General features: G+C 38.6%; 1 protein-coding gene across 1 annotated transcript in view; it reads right to left on the bottom strand.

Annotated features, from left to right (window-relative positions):
• The window catches only part of DDC (dopa decarboxylase), a 53,087-nt gene extending 37,130 nt beyond the window's left edge, over window positions 1-15,957 (bottom strand). The window contains exons 1-4 of the mRNA XM_041475927.1: window positions 15,898-15,957; window positions 10,131-10,367; window positions 3,394-3,507; window positions 2,615-2,734 (exon numbers count right to left, since the gene is read on the bottom strand). Coding sequence (XP_041331861.1) covers window positions 2,615-2,734; window positions 3,394-3,507; window positions 10,131-10,331 — 435 coding nt within the window. The 5' untranslated portion in view covers window positions 10,332-10,367; window positions 15,898-15,957. The remainder of the gene's footprint in view (window positions 1-2,614; window positions 2,735-3,393; window positions 3,508-10,130; window positions 10,368-15,897) is intronic.
• Window positions 15,958-16,526: the final 569 nt, after the last annotated feature.

The raw sequence follows: 16,526 nt of genomic DNA, 5'->3' as shown, positions 1-16,526 counted from the left end.
GAATGGAATACACATATTACAAAAATGGGCATTAATACATAAAAGAAAATGGCTGTAAGAAATTATAAAGGCTAAGGCATTAATTTGATATCTGGAAATTTAGGCTCCCACTATTCTGGTGATCACCTGGTGGCTGGGTGGTCAAATGACTTAGGCTGAAGAATAGCTTCCACTTCCTAAGAAGTGCACCCAGATATCCTGGCTCTTCATCTATACTGGTGCGTAGTCAATGTATACAACAGTTCTTGTATGAATTTCCTTTTACAGAAACAAGGATGAAAAGAAAAGGGCATATTTCCCAGCTGAATTTTGCCTCCTCATATACAGCTGGGACATAGCCTAAAGGTACCTGAATCCAGCAACCTGGAAATGCTTTTGGATGTCTCACAATAGACACAGGCTTTTCCCCCTTGCCTCAGTTTCGATAAATCACATTTTTTATACTGAGTCACCTTTTTTACACTGAAGCTTTTCCCACTGCTTGCATTGCTTGGTTTGCAATACTCTTCTATACACTTGGCACCAAAGTCTTGTGCTAAATATTTTTGAGGGAAAAAAAAAACGCCTTGGTTCTTGAACTACTTGGCTAACTGACAAGTAAGATAAATCAGCAGTGTTCTTTGCCAGGCCAAAGATAATTTTGTCTCACCCCTAAAATACTTTTTCTTTGCAGAGCAAGAAAACTCTTTAAAATTCAAAGCAGGTACACTTTCCAGCAATTTATCTAGAATGAACAGCAGGTTACAAACTTCAGGAAGAAAGTTGCTTTCTCACTTATTTTTGAAAGCTGTTTTTTCTCCTCTTGAATGCTGTATTCTGCATTAAGTGAAGGATGATGATACCTTTGCTTTTACCACAGGCAAACAAAGGTTGCCATGGCAAGCAGGCTCAAGAGGCAGAGGAAATATCAGCAAGAGCTGATGTTCATGTCCACCAGAGCTCTGAACTAAAATTTTCTTTCATCTTTTACCATTTTGAAGTGTCATCTTGCACACAACAACAAAGTGCTTCATATTGACAAAGACTTTCAAATGTAATTAAGAGGCAATTTTCACAGGCTCAGTTTTACCCAATAGCACAATAATTACTTGGCATTTAGGAACAGAATGACTGGCACTTTCACACACATTGTCTTTGCCTCACACTCTCTTGCTTGGATCATTATTGTTTCAAGAGCAAGACAAGATCTGCAGCCCAAATGACTGCATCATAAGCTGGAACAGAGAGCCCACTTTCGATTCTGAAAATGACCAGTTTCTGATGAAAATTATGGGCAATCCAGCACTGTCAGCCTGGGGGGGAAATATTTCCTGCTGATAACAATCAGGCATAATTGCTTGCTTTAACTGGTACAAAATAGATGCTGCTACGATGCATGAGGGAAGCTTGATTTCTTGAACACAAAGCTCTCCCTAGCAATCCTCATGATAAAGATACTAACAGAGCAAGCAGATGAGTAAAGAACTATATGTATACTGGAAATACACTGGTGTAGGTACAGGTCCATCTAGGACAATGAGAGCATTTGGATTAAATTCATTCTTTCCTGGGTAGATGTTGGGAAGAATTCATTGGAATACACTATAGGCATTTGCAGCTGAGATCAAAGAAAGAAGCCCCCAGTTCTAGCATTTAAATCAGATGTATATTGGAAGCCTGTCTTTGGATAAAATGGATTGTGCCCTGGCCTTCAATGACCAGACTTCAGAGATTATCACAGGAGCACAGAACAATTATTTACATTTCAATCTTCTTCATAGCAATCTATTTTAGACAGAATAATAGCTGTGACCAGAGTTGCATTTGCAGAATGATCACGTGCTAGTGGAGCCATGGCTGACAAACAGCATAGCTCTATTATGCATGAAAGATTGCCCCTTGATGATATATTCATTACTGTTCAGGTTATCTGCTCAGACATTTTAAGTTTCATTCAGCAGTCAACGTCAAAGTTTGGGGACTTTTTTCTAGTTTGGATATGCAGTGTAGTTTCAAAATTGTATTATCTATTGGTAGAACTGCTTAGGTTCACATTTTAAACAGCTCTTTATTTTATTATAATATACTGATATTTCCTTTTGTTATATAAGAAAAACTTAAAGAAATTTCAACCTCTTTGGCAAAAATTGATAAAATTTTTACTACATTCTGCTATTTCTATTAATCAAAGTTTATCTCCAAGGTTCTGTGGAAACTAACTGAAATAAACAATTGCACATATAAATGGTAGACTTCTAACCTCAGCTATGAAACATTGCTGCATATTGTTGATAAGTATGAGCTCAGTTCACTGAGTAACAAGTTGAATTCTCCATCCTACAATTCTGATTTGAATTTTAAGCCTGAATTTTAAATTGAACTACTAACAATTCCTCACTGAGAAATATTTTAGAAATCAGCTGCTCTAAAAAACAAAAGCAATACTTTCATGAATGATCCTGCCTACCTATAAACATTCTCACAGACCATCAGTGCTTCTGGAAATTTGAAAGGAACCCATGTGGCAGCAAAAAAAAAAAAAAAAAATTCCTTCATTAGTGTCCTAGTACAAAGATTTTACAAAATCATTATTTCATGAACTCAATCTGTATTCTTTCTTCGTGTCCCCTCTTACCTGAATGACTCCTCCACCTTGGCCATCCTTCCCAGCTAAAAACTCCTCAGGCAAATTAACCATCTTCCCTAGCCAATCCAGCATGACAGTCTCCAGCTCTGTGCAAGCTGGACTTGCAGCCTGTGTTGAAAAACAAAGCAGAGGGAATAATCTCACTAGACCATTAAGAGAAATCAGATCAACCAGAGCAAGAATAATTCTCTCTCTTAGTCTCTTTCTTTTGCTATAGAGACTAGATGACTAATGTCACCAGCCAAGTTAGGGACCTGAAGACCATTTTGTGCATATAGTTTCCAACACTTACTAAAAAATATCAAAATAGGCCATGACTATCAAATGTCAAAGCTAGGATTTTCATCTTGCATATTTTTTCTCAACATCAAATACCAGCCACTTTTAAGAAGAGTATGCCTCATATGAATGTGGAGGTTGTAAGAAAATTTTCCATTCATCAGGTGAAAATAGAAATAACAACAATGGCAACAATAACAAACTATAGCCATACTTATTACTGGATTACCAGTATGTTTGCATTTCTATCACTAGCTCTAAATGTTGGTGATTTTTCAAGAGCAAAACTTGTATGAGGAAATAGCCTTTTATTCCTGGAATCATTCAGGGTGTCTATGTGAAAACCCTTAATTCATCAAGGAAATTTGCCTACAAAAATACTCCTGTGACTTCACTGCTAATAATCAATAATTTCATTGTAGAATGTTACTGAAATGCTTAAAATTCTGGCAAAGTGAAGCACCATTACCACACCAGAGTAAACTCACCCAAGAGAAGCCCACACATCCTATTCCACCACACAACATATCTGCAAGAAGAGCTGGGAAGGAAGAGGCTGAAGGGAAGTAGGCAAAAAAGTACGGACTGTGCCAGTGAGTCACCTGTATTAAGTGGAAAATAGTTATTTTTAACTAACACAGGAAGCAGAAGCAATTTGTCACAAAATCAAAAAAGGTTAGAGGTTGTGACAAGCCAACAGTTCTTGACTAGCTGGCTGTAACACAGGATTCCATTTTTTAGAAAAACTTACCTTGTTTTTTTTTTGTAATTTTTTCAGCCAGCTTTTACTCAAAAATAAAAATAAGTTCTTACCCCAAACCCCCAACAGCGCCAAAATCAGAGCTCTCCATTTTCCTTCCTAGAAGACAAGAATTGTGGGGTCATAGCAGCCTGAGCTTCTGTGCAAGCTCAGGCTCACTGCTCTTGAGTCTCTACTGCCAGGGACTCTGGTATTTTGGTTTTCCATCTCTGTCATGCAACAGACTTAGGATGAGTGTCTTCAGTGCAGCAGAAGTCCACAGAACTCTCTTGTCCACACTCTCATGTTGCTTGTTAATTCTCAGGCAGTGAATCTGACCAAACAGCTCCTCACCACAAAATGAAACAACCCATCCCAAATAATACCTTCTGTAGAAAATTAAACTCCCATCTCTCTTTAACAAGTTTTGATTTACATACAATTCCACTTTGTATGAACTAATATGAGAGAACAACATGGTAACTGCATAAATGGTAGTCAATTGCCAAAGCAATATTTAGAATTCTCTTATGTAACATCCAAGCAGTTTTAAGGATCTGTGAGATACTTGATAGTGCTCCACAACTCCAATCTAATAAAATTTGAAAGCAGGAAATGCACAGCCACACAGCAGTGTTCAGTGGAAATAATGTGATATGTGATATGTTTGGCAAAAATAGCTTTTACATTCAAGGTAAAAGGCAAGTTTTTGAAAAAAGTGCTTCCACAGCTGTAAGCAAGAATTCAGCAGATCTATGTAAGATTTTTTTCATAGCTGGAAGTCTAGAGGTTGCCAAGTTATTAAAGGCTAGCCTTTTCTTACATCATTTTATTTCCTTTTTAGTACTGGAATTCTTCTATTACAGCTGGAGGATAGTATGACCATACATTATCTCTTACCTGAGTTCAGTGTTTCTGTGCTGTTTTGTTCCATATTCATTCTCTGATGAATTTTAGCATTTACACTCCTCTCTCCCAGTCTGTGATAAGGTTTCTGGTTCTAGAGCTAACTCAGGAATTGCTATACCACACTGTTCTGCATGCAGCAAATAATCTGTTTCTTTCATCTTCTAACCTTCCTCACGCCAACAACCAACTCTTCTTTAAGGGATGTGATCCATGCTAAGGGGAAACTGTCTAAACTCTTGACAGAATGATTCAGGTATCACTTTCCCTGCTGCAGTGTACCCATCTCTTCATATGAAAACATCTTCTATCCATCAAATTTGCACATCTCTTTCACATGAAAACATCTATCCATGACAATTTTCCACTCTCTAAACTAGCCCTGTACCTCCTATGTTCAAGATTTCATTTTTAATGGCCACTAGGTTGAAACCTGTCAAATCACTTATCCAAAGACAATCCACTGTGAATCTTTTCAGCTGTATCTCGTATTTGGTCAGGATATCCTTCTTTGCTGTAACAAAGTTTTAGAGCTCTTGTGGCAAATGCCTTCCTTCACAAATCAGAAAAAAAACCTGGATAGGACGTGGTTCTCCAAGGGAAAACAATAAAATATTCAAGAAGCAGTGGTCCCCGATAAGATCCACAGGCACAAACTTTCACTGATGCCTGTAATGAGCCAGAGCTGCCACTGTTCATCTCCCCAGCTCTAATCCTCTATGATCTGTAAGACTTGTGACATTCATCTTAGGTTAATCAAGTTAAACTGACTGCTAGCTGGGAGCCATTTGCTTGATGAAACACAGCAGATTCCAGTTGCACCACTTACACAAATCGAAAAAGCTAAAAGCCCTGGGGCAAGTGCAGCTGTGCTTCTTCCTCTTGCCTCCCCGTCCCTTGAAGCAGCTGTAAAATTCTTTTTTTTCACCATGTTGGAACAGATACACTTAGTCAGATATTGCAAAGAGCCTGACATAATTGATGCCTGGGTTTTTTGCCCTCTGCTGATGCAAACGTCTTGGATTCACTCTAATTACCACTCTAGTGCTTCTCAGAGACATTCTATTTCCAAGATTTCTTCTAAGGATGTCTTTCTCTGACTTGCTTAGTCTAAGAAATAGTCTTCCTATACCACACGCTAAGGATAGGCACTTCAGCTGAAAGTTCATAGATTAATGGATCCAATGGGAGGAAAATTAGCATCTTGAGTTTGCAGTTACAACTACTTAATCATTTTTGGCTCTAAAAAGAAGGACAACAAAACAAATCTGAGAGTGAAAGGAGACTGACATGTTTACATGCAGAACCTTTCCTACTGTCTGCCTGCTGTGGAGATCAGAGTTCTGCAGTTATTCCCTCTGTCTCTGTGTTAGAATCAGGAACCTAGTACCATTATTGTCATTATCATTGGGTGGACTGCCCTTTGAAGGTCTACCTTACATATCACAATTAAAGATGTTTCACTACTCATGAACGCTTTTCTCCTACAGGGTGAAGACAGCAATCGACATTGCATTATTATCACTTTACACAATTGATCCCTGCCCTTCTGAACGAACACCATTTTCACACTTTTAGTCATACAGTAAGTAGCAAATATCTGAAAAAACTAACACAGTAAAGATGTCAGCATGAATGAAACAAGAATCACTTATGAGCCACCAATAGCTTACAGGCAAAACAAGGGTTTATGATACGTCATATTACTTATTCATTCTGAAAAAGCCCTTTCTGAAGTTCTTCATTTATAAAATGGATATAAGACATTCCCTGGTCAAACAGTGGCTAAATCCTACAGATAAAAAACACTAGATGTACTTTTAAATGTTATTCTTGTCAGGAAAAACATGGGAAGAAGATTAAGGGAAAATATAACCTGAACAATTAGGGCAAAAACATCTTTGCAGACTGGCTGGATAACCTGGTAAGGAAGAACTTTAAATTATGAATGATGAGGGACTGAGAGGAAAACCCACAATCAAGGGAAGAAGATGGACCAAGCTGGCAAGGAAAGGGGGAAGGATAACATGGACATGAGAGAACTCAGAAAGAAGCTAAGGCTAAAACAGACCAATCCCCAGTATATCTACATAAACTGGGAAGTGCTGAGAGGTCAGCATTAGGGCAGGGCCAGAACAGAGGAGTTCTCACATTTTTTCTGGGGAATCAAGACAAACGGGTGCCTCTCTGAAGCACCCGTAAGCTGTGGCACAACACATGGGGAGCAAACAGAAGGAAACAGAAGGCTGTGTGCAGGTACAGGGCTGTGATTTCACTGGGATCACAGAGATGCTGTGGGATTGCTTGCATGACTGAAGTGCTGCATGCAGCAGATGAGGACAGGCTCTTCAGGAAGTCAGACCAGGAAGGCGAGGCAGAGGATAGTCCTTTATGGAAGAGAACAGCAGGAATGCACTGGCCTCTGCCTGAGAATGGACAATGAGCCAGTCAAGAACTTGTGAGTCAGGACTGGTGAAGATATAGTAATGGGAAATATTTGGGGGTGTGTGTCTGCTACAGACCACCTGATCAGAAGCACATGAGTGCAGCATTCAGACATCTGGAAAAAACCTCATGTTCATAGGTCATAGTCCTCACATCTGCTGGACAGACAGCACAGCAGGACACAGTCTGGAGGGTTCTGGAGTGCACTGATAATTACCTACCACAGGAAACTGTGGAGGAACTGACAAAAATGTGGGACATGCTGTGGGACTGCACATTCACCAACAGGAAAGAAGCGGTGAAGGCAGTGCCCTGGACTGCATTCAAAGCAGTGTGGGCAGCAGGGGAAAGGAGGGGATCCTGCACCTCTCCTCCATTCTGGTGAGACCCCACCTCGACTGCTGTGTGCAGCTCTAGGATCCCCAGTACAAGAGAGGACACTGACCTACTGGAATGAGTCCAGAGGACAGATATCAAGATGATCAGAAGAATGGAGCACCTCTCCTGTGAGAACAGGCTGAGAGAATTGGGATTGCTAAGCCTGGAAAAGAGAAGGCTTTAGGGTGATCTAACTGTGGCCTTCCAGTACCTAAAGGGAGCCTACAAGAAAGATGGAGAGAGACATTTTGCAAGGGCATGTAGTGATAGGACAGGAAGGAATGATTTTAAATGGAGAGTAGGTTTAGATTATATGTTTGAAAAAAAAATTTTTTTACTGTGAGGGTGGTGAGGCACTGAAACAACTGCCCAGGCAGGTTGTGAGTGCTCCATCCCTGGAAGTGTTAAAGGCTAGATCACATGGAGAATGAAGGGGAAAGGCCAGTACTTCATTAAATACCTTGATGATGGGATAGAGTGCACCCTCAGCAATGTTGCAGATGATATAAAACTGGGAGGAGTGTTTGATACACTGTGTGGTCATGCTACAATTCCAAGGGACTTTAACTGCCTGCAGAAATGGGCCAACAGGAATCTCATGAAGTTGACTAAAAAAATGCAAAAGCCTGTACCTGGTGAGAAATAACCCCCTGCCCCACACAGAGCAAGGATCGACTGGCTGGCAAGCAGCTCAGAAGAAATGGACCTGGTGGCCAAGCTGAACATGAGGCAGCAATGCACCCTGGCAGCAAACACTGATCCAAGAGCATTCTGGGCCATGGTAACAAAACTGCTGCCAGAAGGTCAAAAGAGTTGATCTTTCCCTTCCATGCAGCACTGGAAAGGCCACACCTGGAATGCTACATCCAGTTCTGGGTTTTCCAGTACTAGGAACAAAGACATACTGGAGTGATTCCAGTGAAAGACCATGGAGACGATTAATTGCTCTATCTGTCATGTGACAAGCATCTGAAAGAGCTGGGGTTGTTCAGCCTGCAGGAAGCTCAGAGGGTACCTTATTAATGTGTATAAACACCTCATGGAAAGATGAAAAGAAGATGAAGCCAGATTCTTCTCAGAAGTACTCAGTGACAAGACAACAAGAAATGTGCAGAAACTGAAATAGAGAAAATTCCACTTAAACATAAGAATAAGCTTTTTTACTGTTAGGGTGATCCAACTTTGGAACGGGACAGCAGAGTTCATCCTTGGAGATATTCAGTGACCAGCTGGACATAGTCCTGAACAACCTGCTCTAGCTGACTCAACTTTGAGCAGAGGAGATGGATCAAATGATCTCAAGATACCGTCCAATCTCTACTATACAGGACCTCGTGGTTCTGTGCCCATTACTATAAGAACTGGGATTTATATTGTGCTCTTTGTGTCTCTAACATTGCACACCAGTGGAAAAATTTAGGATACAATGATTTTTCTTCAGAATGTATCACTTCGTAAATTTATTTGCAGGGCACATAAATATCAAGAAAAAGTCGATTTAGTTAAGAGAGAACATGACATGTTGATGACATAATTGGAATTCAATGTCTCACTTTCTACTCTCTAGTGATTAATCTCTTATTTTTTAATGCATTATTATTTTATTGAAAGTTCTCAGGTGTTCAAAGTGTTTTCTCTTCTACTTCACAGACATTACTATTTTCCTCCAACGAAAAAGAAAGGGCAATTGTATCTATGAGAAGCAATTAAAGTATTTGCATGTGTTGGGAATAATTCTCTTATCTAATCTGCATTGATTTAACTCCCTTGGATTTAAGATTTCATCCTAAAATCTTTGAAAAGAGTGCAGAGGTTTCGACTGACTTCATTGGAGCTTTTGCCTGTTAAAGTACAGTAGGCTGGCTCCAAGGAAAACAAGATAAAATGATATTGTATATCAAATATTTGCATTGGTCAATGAAAAGGAATTGGCATCACAGTACACTGACTAAAGCCATTTCGATTGTGATGTCCAGTCCCGTCACAACCTAGCTGCATCTAGAGAAGAAATCCAAAGTGTTTATTGAAGAGATCCAAAGGAGGGATTCCTCATTAACATCTACTAATAATTCAGTTCTCTTCAAGCTACTTAAAGGCCTAAGGAGACAAGTACATATTTAAAATAAAAAAGGTGTTCCATGAGTGGAAAAACAAGAAAATTTGAGGCCTGAAAAAATGCCAGATGCTTTGCCAAGTGTTCTGCATTGTCTGTCCAAACCTGATCTATTCAAGGACTACTATTTAGGCAGTGGTCGTCTGCCTTAGAAGTTACAAGAAGTAGTTGACATTTAAGAGACTATGTCAACAGAACAAGTATTGGGAAGAATCCTTTCTAGTCAACTCTCTAATAAAAAGAAGTCTCCTAAGAGAATTTTAACATTTAAAGATCAGCTTGAAGACACACTTTCGGCACAGCAGACTAATAAAAATACTATTTTGTAAAATATTTACTTTGTTATGAAAGTAGTAAAAATATCACATGAAATTGAAAGTTCTGAAGTTTTGTCTTAAACAGTTCAAGGGAGGAAAGGGAATTATTTTCAAAAGTAAAACATTCATGAAGCAAAAGAATGATTTGATTATTTCTAGGAAGAATGGAAAACATTAGTTAGATCATATTCAACATGCAAAGCTGACTCCTGCCTTCTAAAAGTTAATCAGTGTGGGTACTTATGTTGGTAAACCCACACTTTCTTTAAGGTGTTTGAAAACCTAAATGCAGTATTGAACATTACACTACAGTTCCATTTTTCTTACCCCTGGCATAATGATCTTCTCAATGTCTTTAAAGACATCGTCAAAGCTCTCAGGATCCTGGGGTGCACAGTCTGCGATGAGGGGCCGTAGGTATCCTGGTTCCACATCTGGGAATACCTGTCGTTTCTCTATCTTCTCCAGGTAATCTGCAACATAGTCCACCATCTCCTTCCCTCTCTTGCGGAATTCTGCAGCATCCATGGGTATCAGAGTTTAGGGCCTATTCTCAGAAAAACACTTGAAAAGAAGGAGAAAAAACAATTATTTTTGAAAGAGAATTTTACTAGTTTTAAACCTGTTATTCCTAGGATTTATAGGAAGACTCATATGGTCATGATATGAGTAGATTAGATTAATACAGATAGAGAATAAATTTAGCACAGAAGAACAGTAGAAGCACACTGATGAAGATTCAAAAATTACAGATTTATTTCCTACAGCTGCTGGTTGACACAAGGATGTGGCACTGTTAAGTGGCACATAATCCGCTCCCTCCTGCCTTATGGAGAAGAAGTGTAAGAAAACAGCCTGCTGTGTGTCTCTATTATAATCTGCAATAACAAGCTATAATAATCACAGTGATCCACTCTACTGTCCTGTCATTTTAGCTGCTTCTCAACTCCTGTCTTGCCTCAAGATCTAGCTTCTTTACTCTTGCACTGCAAATGCACATGCTTTGTCATCTACAAAACTTTGTGAGGTTTCAAAAAGAATTCACTTCAAGCTGATGTGTACTGTATTTTGCAGGAGAATGTGAGGAAGCTCTGTCTGGGGTTGTCCATATTTCCAAGACGTTGGTCTGCAGCTCCAGGCATTCTTGGAGATAGGCAGAATGTGTGAGCACACCCAAGGTGATACACAGCTCAGCTGAGATGAGCTGGAATTTGTCTGCAAAGTGCTCTGCAAGCATAAATTCATGATATAACAGTACCTGCTCCTGCCACCCTGGCCCACCCAATTTTATTACTCTGTCTAGCTGTGCATTTTGAGTACTCAGTGAATAATATATGGCTGAAACTTTTTATCCACTGAGTACCAAAAAAGTGTCCCAGAGTCTTTATACGCTCAGATTGAGGGATACTGTTCTTTGGAATCCAGTCAGAAGACTGGCAAGAGAAAAAAGGATACTCACTGTTGGTCTCAAGAACTATTGTGCTTAGCTCACACACCTGTAGATCTTCACTTGGTAAGGAAATAATTATATTAAGCACAATGTGAATAATAGATAAGTAGAAGACAATTTTTCAGACACCAAGTATTTGTGATAATGATTTCTAACTGAGAATTTTGAGAAAACAGAACCTCCTGGGCTTTGTTAAATTTGAATTAGTACTGTAACATCACAAGAGAAAGACATTAATAAGCACAGTCCTAGACATGTCTCTGCTGCTACAAACAGAGGATCTGGGATTTGTGTGGAGCAGCTGCTGCTTCTATTTGAGAAGGCAGGGTGCTGCTGTATGTCATGAAACACTTGGGAGAGCAAGGATTTGCACAGTAGGGACTTCTAGATCCCCAGAGATGGTTGCTCCTGTTGCGATTTTACTACAGTTTTAGTGTTATCTTTCATTATCATGTAAGTGTTTGTCTCTGTCTCTACCTTTCATAAAGGGGTATTAGGACCTTTCTCATATCTTCCTACTACGTTGCTGGAAATACATTATCAGTGCTCATTACAGTCCTTAGAATGTGCAGTGGGCAGCTTTGTGTGTCAACTCCCTTTTGAAAACCTGTGTTTAAGTGAGGAGTTTCGTTTCTATTCCTTTAAAATCAGGATAACTCAATTTTTTACATACTCCCCAAATCTTATGTGCATTTTCATTTAACACATCTTTGTTCATTGCTCAAAATTTTAATGAACTCTCTAAAGAAATCAGCATGAACTGCAGCAATCAATATGCATTTATGTGGCAGCAATCTAATTACACACCAAGGCTCTGTTCTTTGGTTTGGATATTTTTTGCCAGAAGAAATTGAAATACTGTACTGTTGCACTTCTTTTTCAATGCATCTCTAACTTAACTCTTAAGTCACACTATTCTTATTTCTTTTATGCTACTTTATTCATGGATTCTTTGCTACAGCATGCCCTAAAGAACTTGCATGAGATGATCTGTTATTTTTTCCTCTGATTTCAGAGAAGAAAGCTGAAAAAAAGAATTTAACAAACAACTGACAAATTAGTGGGAGATGCCTGAGACTGAACTGACTCAGAACATTAGGACTGGTGTTTCCAGGACTGCTGTTGCTCACCACAGTGCTACAGTTATTCCTACAGACCTCTACACACAGATCACTTCAGCTGAGTATCTCATTCCACATCTGTGGTTCCAGTGAACCCCAAGTACAGCTTCAAGACAGGTAAGAGCATCACTGCGTAAGAGCATCACTACACTACTCCCTAGCTTTACCTGGTAGTAATTAAATAAAAGGGACCACTTAACATAAAAACTTCTGTGGATCACGTGGTCTTTTCCTAAAATACAAATCAAATGGCATAAATTAAATCACATTATGTGTAAGCTCAACACAGCTTACAAACACACAGAAAAAAAATTTACTTTATCAAAAAAAAAAAATTACTTTTATTACCAGAACATACATGGTATGTTTTATAGGATGTGACATTTACATCATCTTGTTGCTACACAGTATGCTGATATTATTATTTTTATTACTAGAAGTTTGGACAAAGTTATTTTTGGATATCAGGATAAGCAAATAAAATATTATATCTAAATATAAATAAATATAAATAAATATAAATATAAAGTAACTTTACTTCTTCCCAAGAATGGGTGGTTCACTGGCTCATCCTAGCATTGTTTTGGCTGCACTGCTTCTGTCATTAATCACTGTTGCAATAGCAAAATTCCGGTAAAAAATTAAATTACAGGGGAAACCCACTGTTTTGCATGGAAGTAACTGAACCCAGAAGCTTAAATGTTAAGATTCAAAGGTTGAGCCTTTCATCCCAAATGTGCTACAGTGGTTGCACTGTTATAAATTGATATGAACTAATATTTACTTAATCTCTAATACTTTGACAATTCAGTTTGATGCAGTGAAGTATGTCAAACTGCTTCAATCTGAAGCAAAGTATTTAACCCTTCTTTCCTCCAAAGACAACACCAAGAAATTAAAAATCTGTTTTTTTCTATTCATGCATCTTCCTTCCTAAAATCCCCTACCTACAGTAATACACGTATCTCACGGGGGAACTGTGAAGGCACACTCCTTGCAGGAACACAGTGGTCATCCTTTTCATCTCCCATGTTATATCTGTTCCTCTGTGAGTGACAAGACCCATTACCCTTTCATCCCTATTTTTATTCTCTTCCTGAACTGTTTGCTATAGATCTCATTTCACTGCTTGAAAGTAGTACTTGCTATGGAAGCCATCTCCAGCAGACAACTGTAATGCTCACTAGTGAGTACTATCAAAATGCAAATTACTTCATCTTTCTACCAGTACAGAATATCTCTACTTGCACACACATAAAACTCATGTACAATGCAACAACACAATGCATAGGGAGAGACCTTCCCTCTATGCCAGTATATTTTTAAAATACAGAGATTTTCTAAAAAGCAAAATATTTCAGAGAACTCACACCTTAGGGTTTAAAATGAAAGTGCTGTTAGAGAGGATCTGTACTTTCTGAAGGGATGTGTGTTACAGTCTGCATGCAGTCAAAATATCCACTTGAAGGAACTTAAACTGCAAAATAATGCAAGCCAAGTTTCCAAAATTAAAGGGAAATTTCAGAGAAACTCATCCTCTTTCTAAAGTATTTAATAGGAGTAGATCTTCTTGAAGGCCTCTAAAGAGTGAGAAAGTCACCACACTTTGAAAGATCCCACACCTCCCAGGATGAGGTTCAGCATATTCAGTATCTGCAAGCTGAACTCCAAGTGAGGAGAGCACAGCTTCTCAGGAGGTGCCGTGCCTAACTATCAGCCTCTGCCACACTGTAAGTAGTCTGTATGCAAATTCATTGACAGCCTCACTCTGACTGATAAAATACAATTTTAACAAGCATATATTCTGCCTGAGCATTTTTGTTCCCAGCAAGAATCAATGGCTACTGTCACCACTGCATACTTCTGATCAAATACGACTTTACTGGAAAAGACTGAGTTCTGCTCTAAACTGCAGGTAAAACCAAATAAAAACATGTTAAACCTTAAATTACATCAGTATATCTTTTTTTACTTATTCCTATATAAACTCCTTGGTCTTTTATTTTGCTGTAATTTGTTAGAGGACAAGTATACTACACAATTTAAAGTTGACATATCCTTTGTTGCTTTTTTTTAAACTACTCCTACCTCAGAGCACTGAAATTAGAATACAGACACATTTTATTTTACTAAAGTTATTGAAAATTGTTGCTGGTCTTGAGATTGCATATCTTCATTTGCCAGCAGTTTTCTACTTTATCTGAAACTGAACCATACAAATGAGTAATTTACACACAAGCAATTATTAAAGATATTTATAGGTATAGTACTTTGTTGGTAACATTCAGCTTATTCATTATTTCTGTTAAAAGGCATTGTCTATGATTTTAGAATCTGGGTGGGTTTTTTCATATTTACTAAATATGAATGTAAAATATATCTAAATGCTACCATGAAATTCATTATGAGAAAGAAAAAAAGATGAAAAAGCAGAAAAAAGAGGGAAAAGAGGAAAAGCAGAACAAATGAGGAGAGAGGTATATTTGATGCATTATAATTTTATGTCTCCCTCTTCTCCAGTTGATCAAACTAAAATAAACAACAGCTAACAAAATAAAATCTTTTAGCAGCTCCTGTTTATAAATACAGACAGGAAGAATGCATAGACACATTAATAGCACCTAAAACTTTACTTTTTTTGAGGAAATACAGCTATAACTGTGTCTCTTTCCAATGAGTCAAGTACATTTTCTATTCTGCCAACTGATTGTTGCAGACCAAAATGTAATTTAAGGGCTCGTGGTGTTTCAGTGACACCACTGAAGCCATGATAACTTCCTGCTACTGAACCCAACTGAAGGTTTTTGCAGCTGTTGCCACTGTTAAGCTGAACTTCCTCTGCTGGCAATAGGATATTGCCAGAAAAAGAGCCAAAGGATGGATTTTATTTCAGCACAAATAAAAAGGAACTGGATCTACACTGTATTTCTACCTTTGCACAGTCAAGAATTAGGAGTATATGTTATAACCCCTACATTTTATTTAAAGAATTGCATTTTCCAGAAGTTGCTGGCTGTATTAATTTACTGTCACTGGCACAGTGTTTGCAACCTCATAATGTTCCCTGCTGAGGTCTTACTACAGTGATGGGAAAGGGTTATTTCTGAGGAAAACTTCACCCTAAAAAAGTAATGCATTTAATTTATCTTGAAATTCTATTATTCAGAATATTTGGCAGAGAATTTCTCAAGTTCTTCTTGGTTACTGCAAACACTACTGTACTTGGAAAGGCAAGGTAGAAACTTTTGTATACATGGGATTCTACATAAACGCATATAAACAGTTACAGCTGACATACATCAGATGTAACAAAAAGCAAACACAACACAACAGGTGTACATTACATTGTGCAAACTTGGATTAAAAATAAATGTTATTATTGTTAACATCATCCCTAAAATAACACAAGCTGGCTGTTTATTAACTGAGATCCCACTCCCCATAACCAATTGTTGCATTAATACAAATGCACCTACTTGAATTTAATAACCATAAAGCCTTAAGGACATAGAATATTACTTACAATGAGTTGGTAAGGTTTTTGCTTCTCCCCTGCCTTTCTCACTGCCCTTCTTTTCTCCTCAGTGACAGCTACAAAGCAGAGAGGATGCAGCTGCCAGCATATATAGGCAGAGTATCCATGTCCCTCCAGCCTATCACAGCCACGGGCTTTGCACTGAACATGCAGCAGCAGCATCTCCCCCTCCCACAGCTCCTCCAAAATATACCTCGCAAAGGAAGCTCCCTGAAAAGCAGCAGGATCCGACGGAGAAACGGCCCTTGCCTAGGTTAACTCTGCAGTGCCCTGTGTTTTCTTCCAGGGGCTCCATCCACAAGTTCATTAGCAGCGAGTGTCTGATCACATGCTCCCTGTCTGTGCTGCACTCCGGGACATTTCTGCTGAGGCTGCTGCAGCAACAGCAAGTGCTCTGATTCACTTCTGTGAAATATTATTGCCAGGAATGAAACACAGATATGACTGAAGTACCACTCAAGTGACTGCAAGCCCAGGTATACAGCTGTGGAATAAACATCCCCAGATAAGCTTTATCCAACTTCTTCCAGTTTCTCTCTTTGATCATATGTACACTTAAAAGCAATTCTAAGCGTTTAAGATTGGTTTTCCTACTCTAGAATTTTTATGCAGAGTTC

This window comes from Pyrgilauda ruficollis, unplaced genomic scaffold (assembly GCF_017590135.1).
Source record: "Pyrgilauda ruficollis isolate IOZ18807 unplaced genomic scaffold, ASM1759013v1 scaffold37, whole genome shotgun sequence".
Classification (NCBI taxonomy): domain Eukaryota; kingdom Metazoa; phylum Chordata; class Aves; order Passeriformes; family Passeridae; genus Pyrgilauda; species Pyrgilauda ruficollis.
Note: the sequence above shows the minus strand (reverse complement) of the source record. Positions and strands in the feature narration are given on the sequence as shown.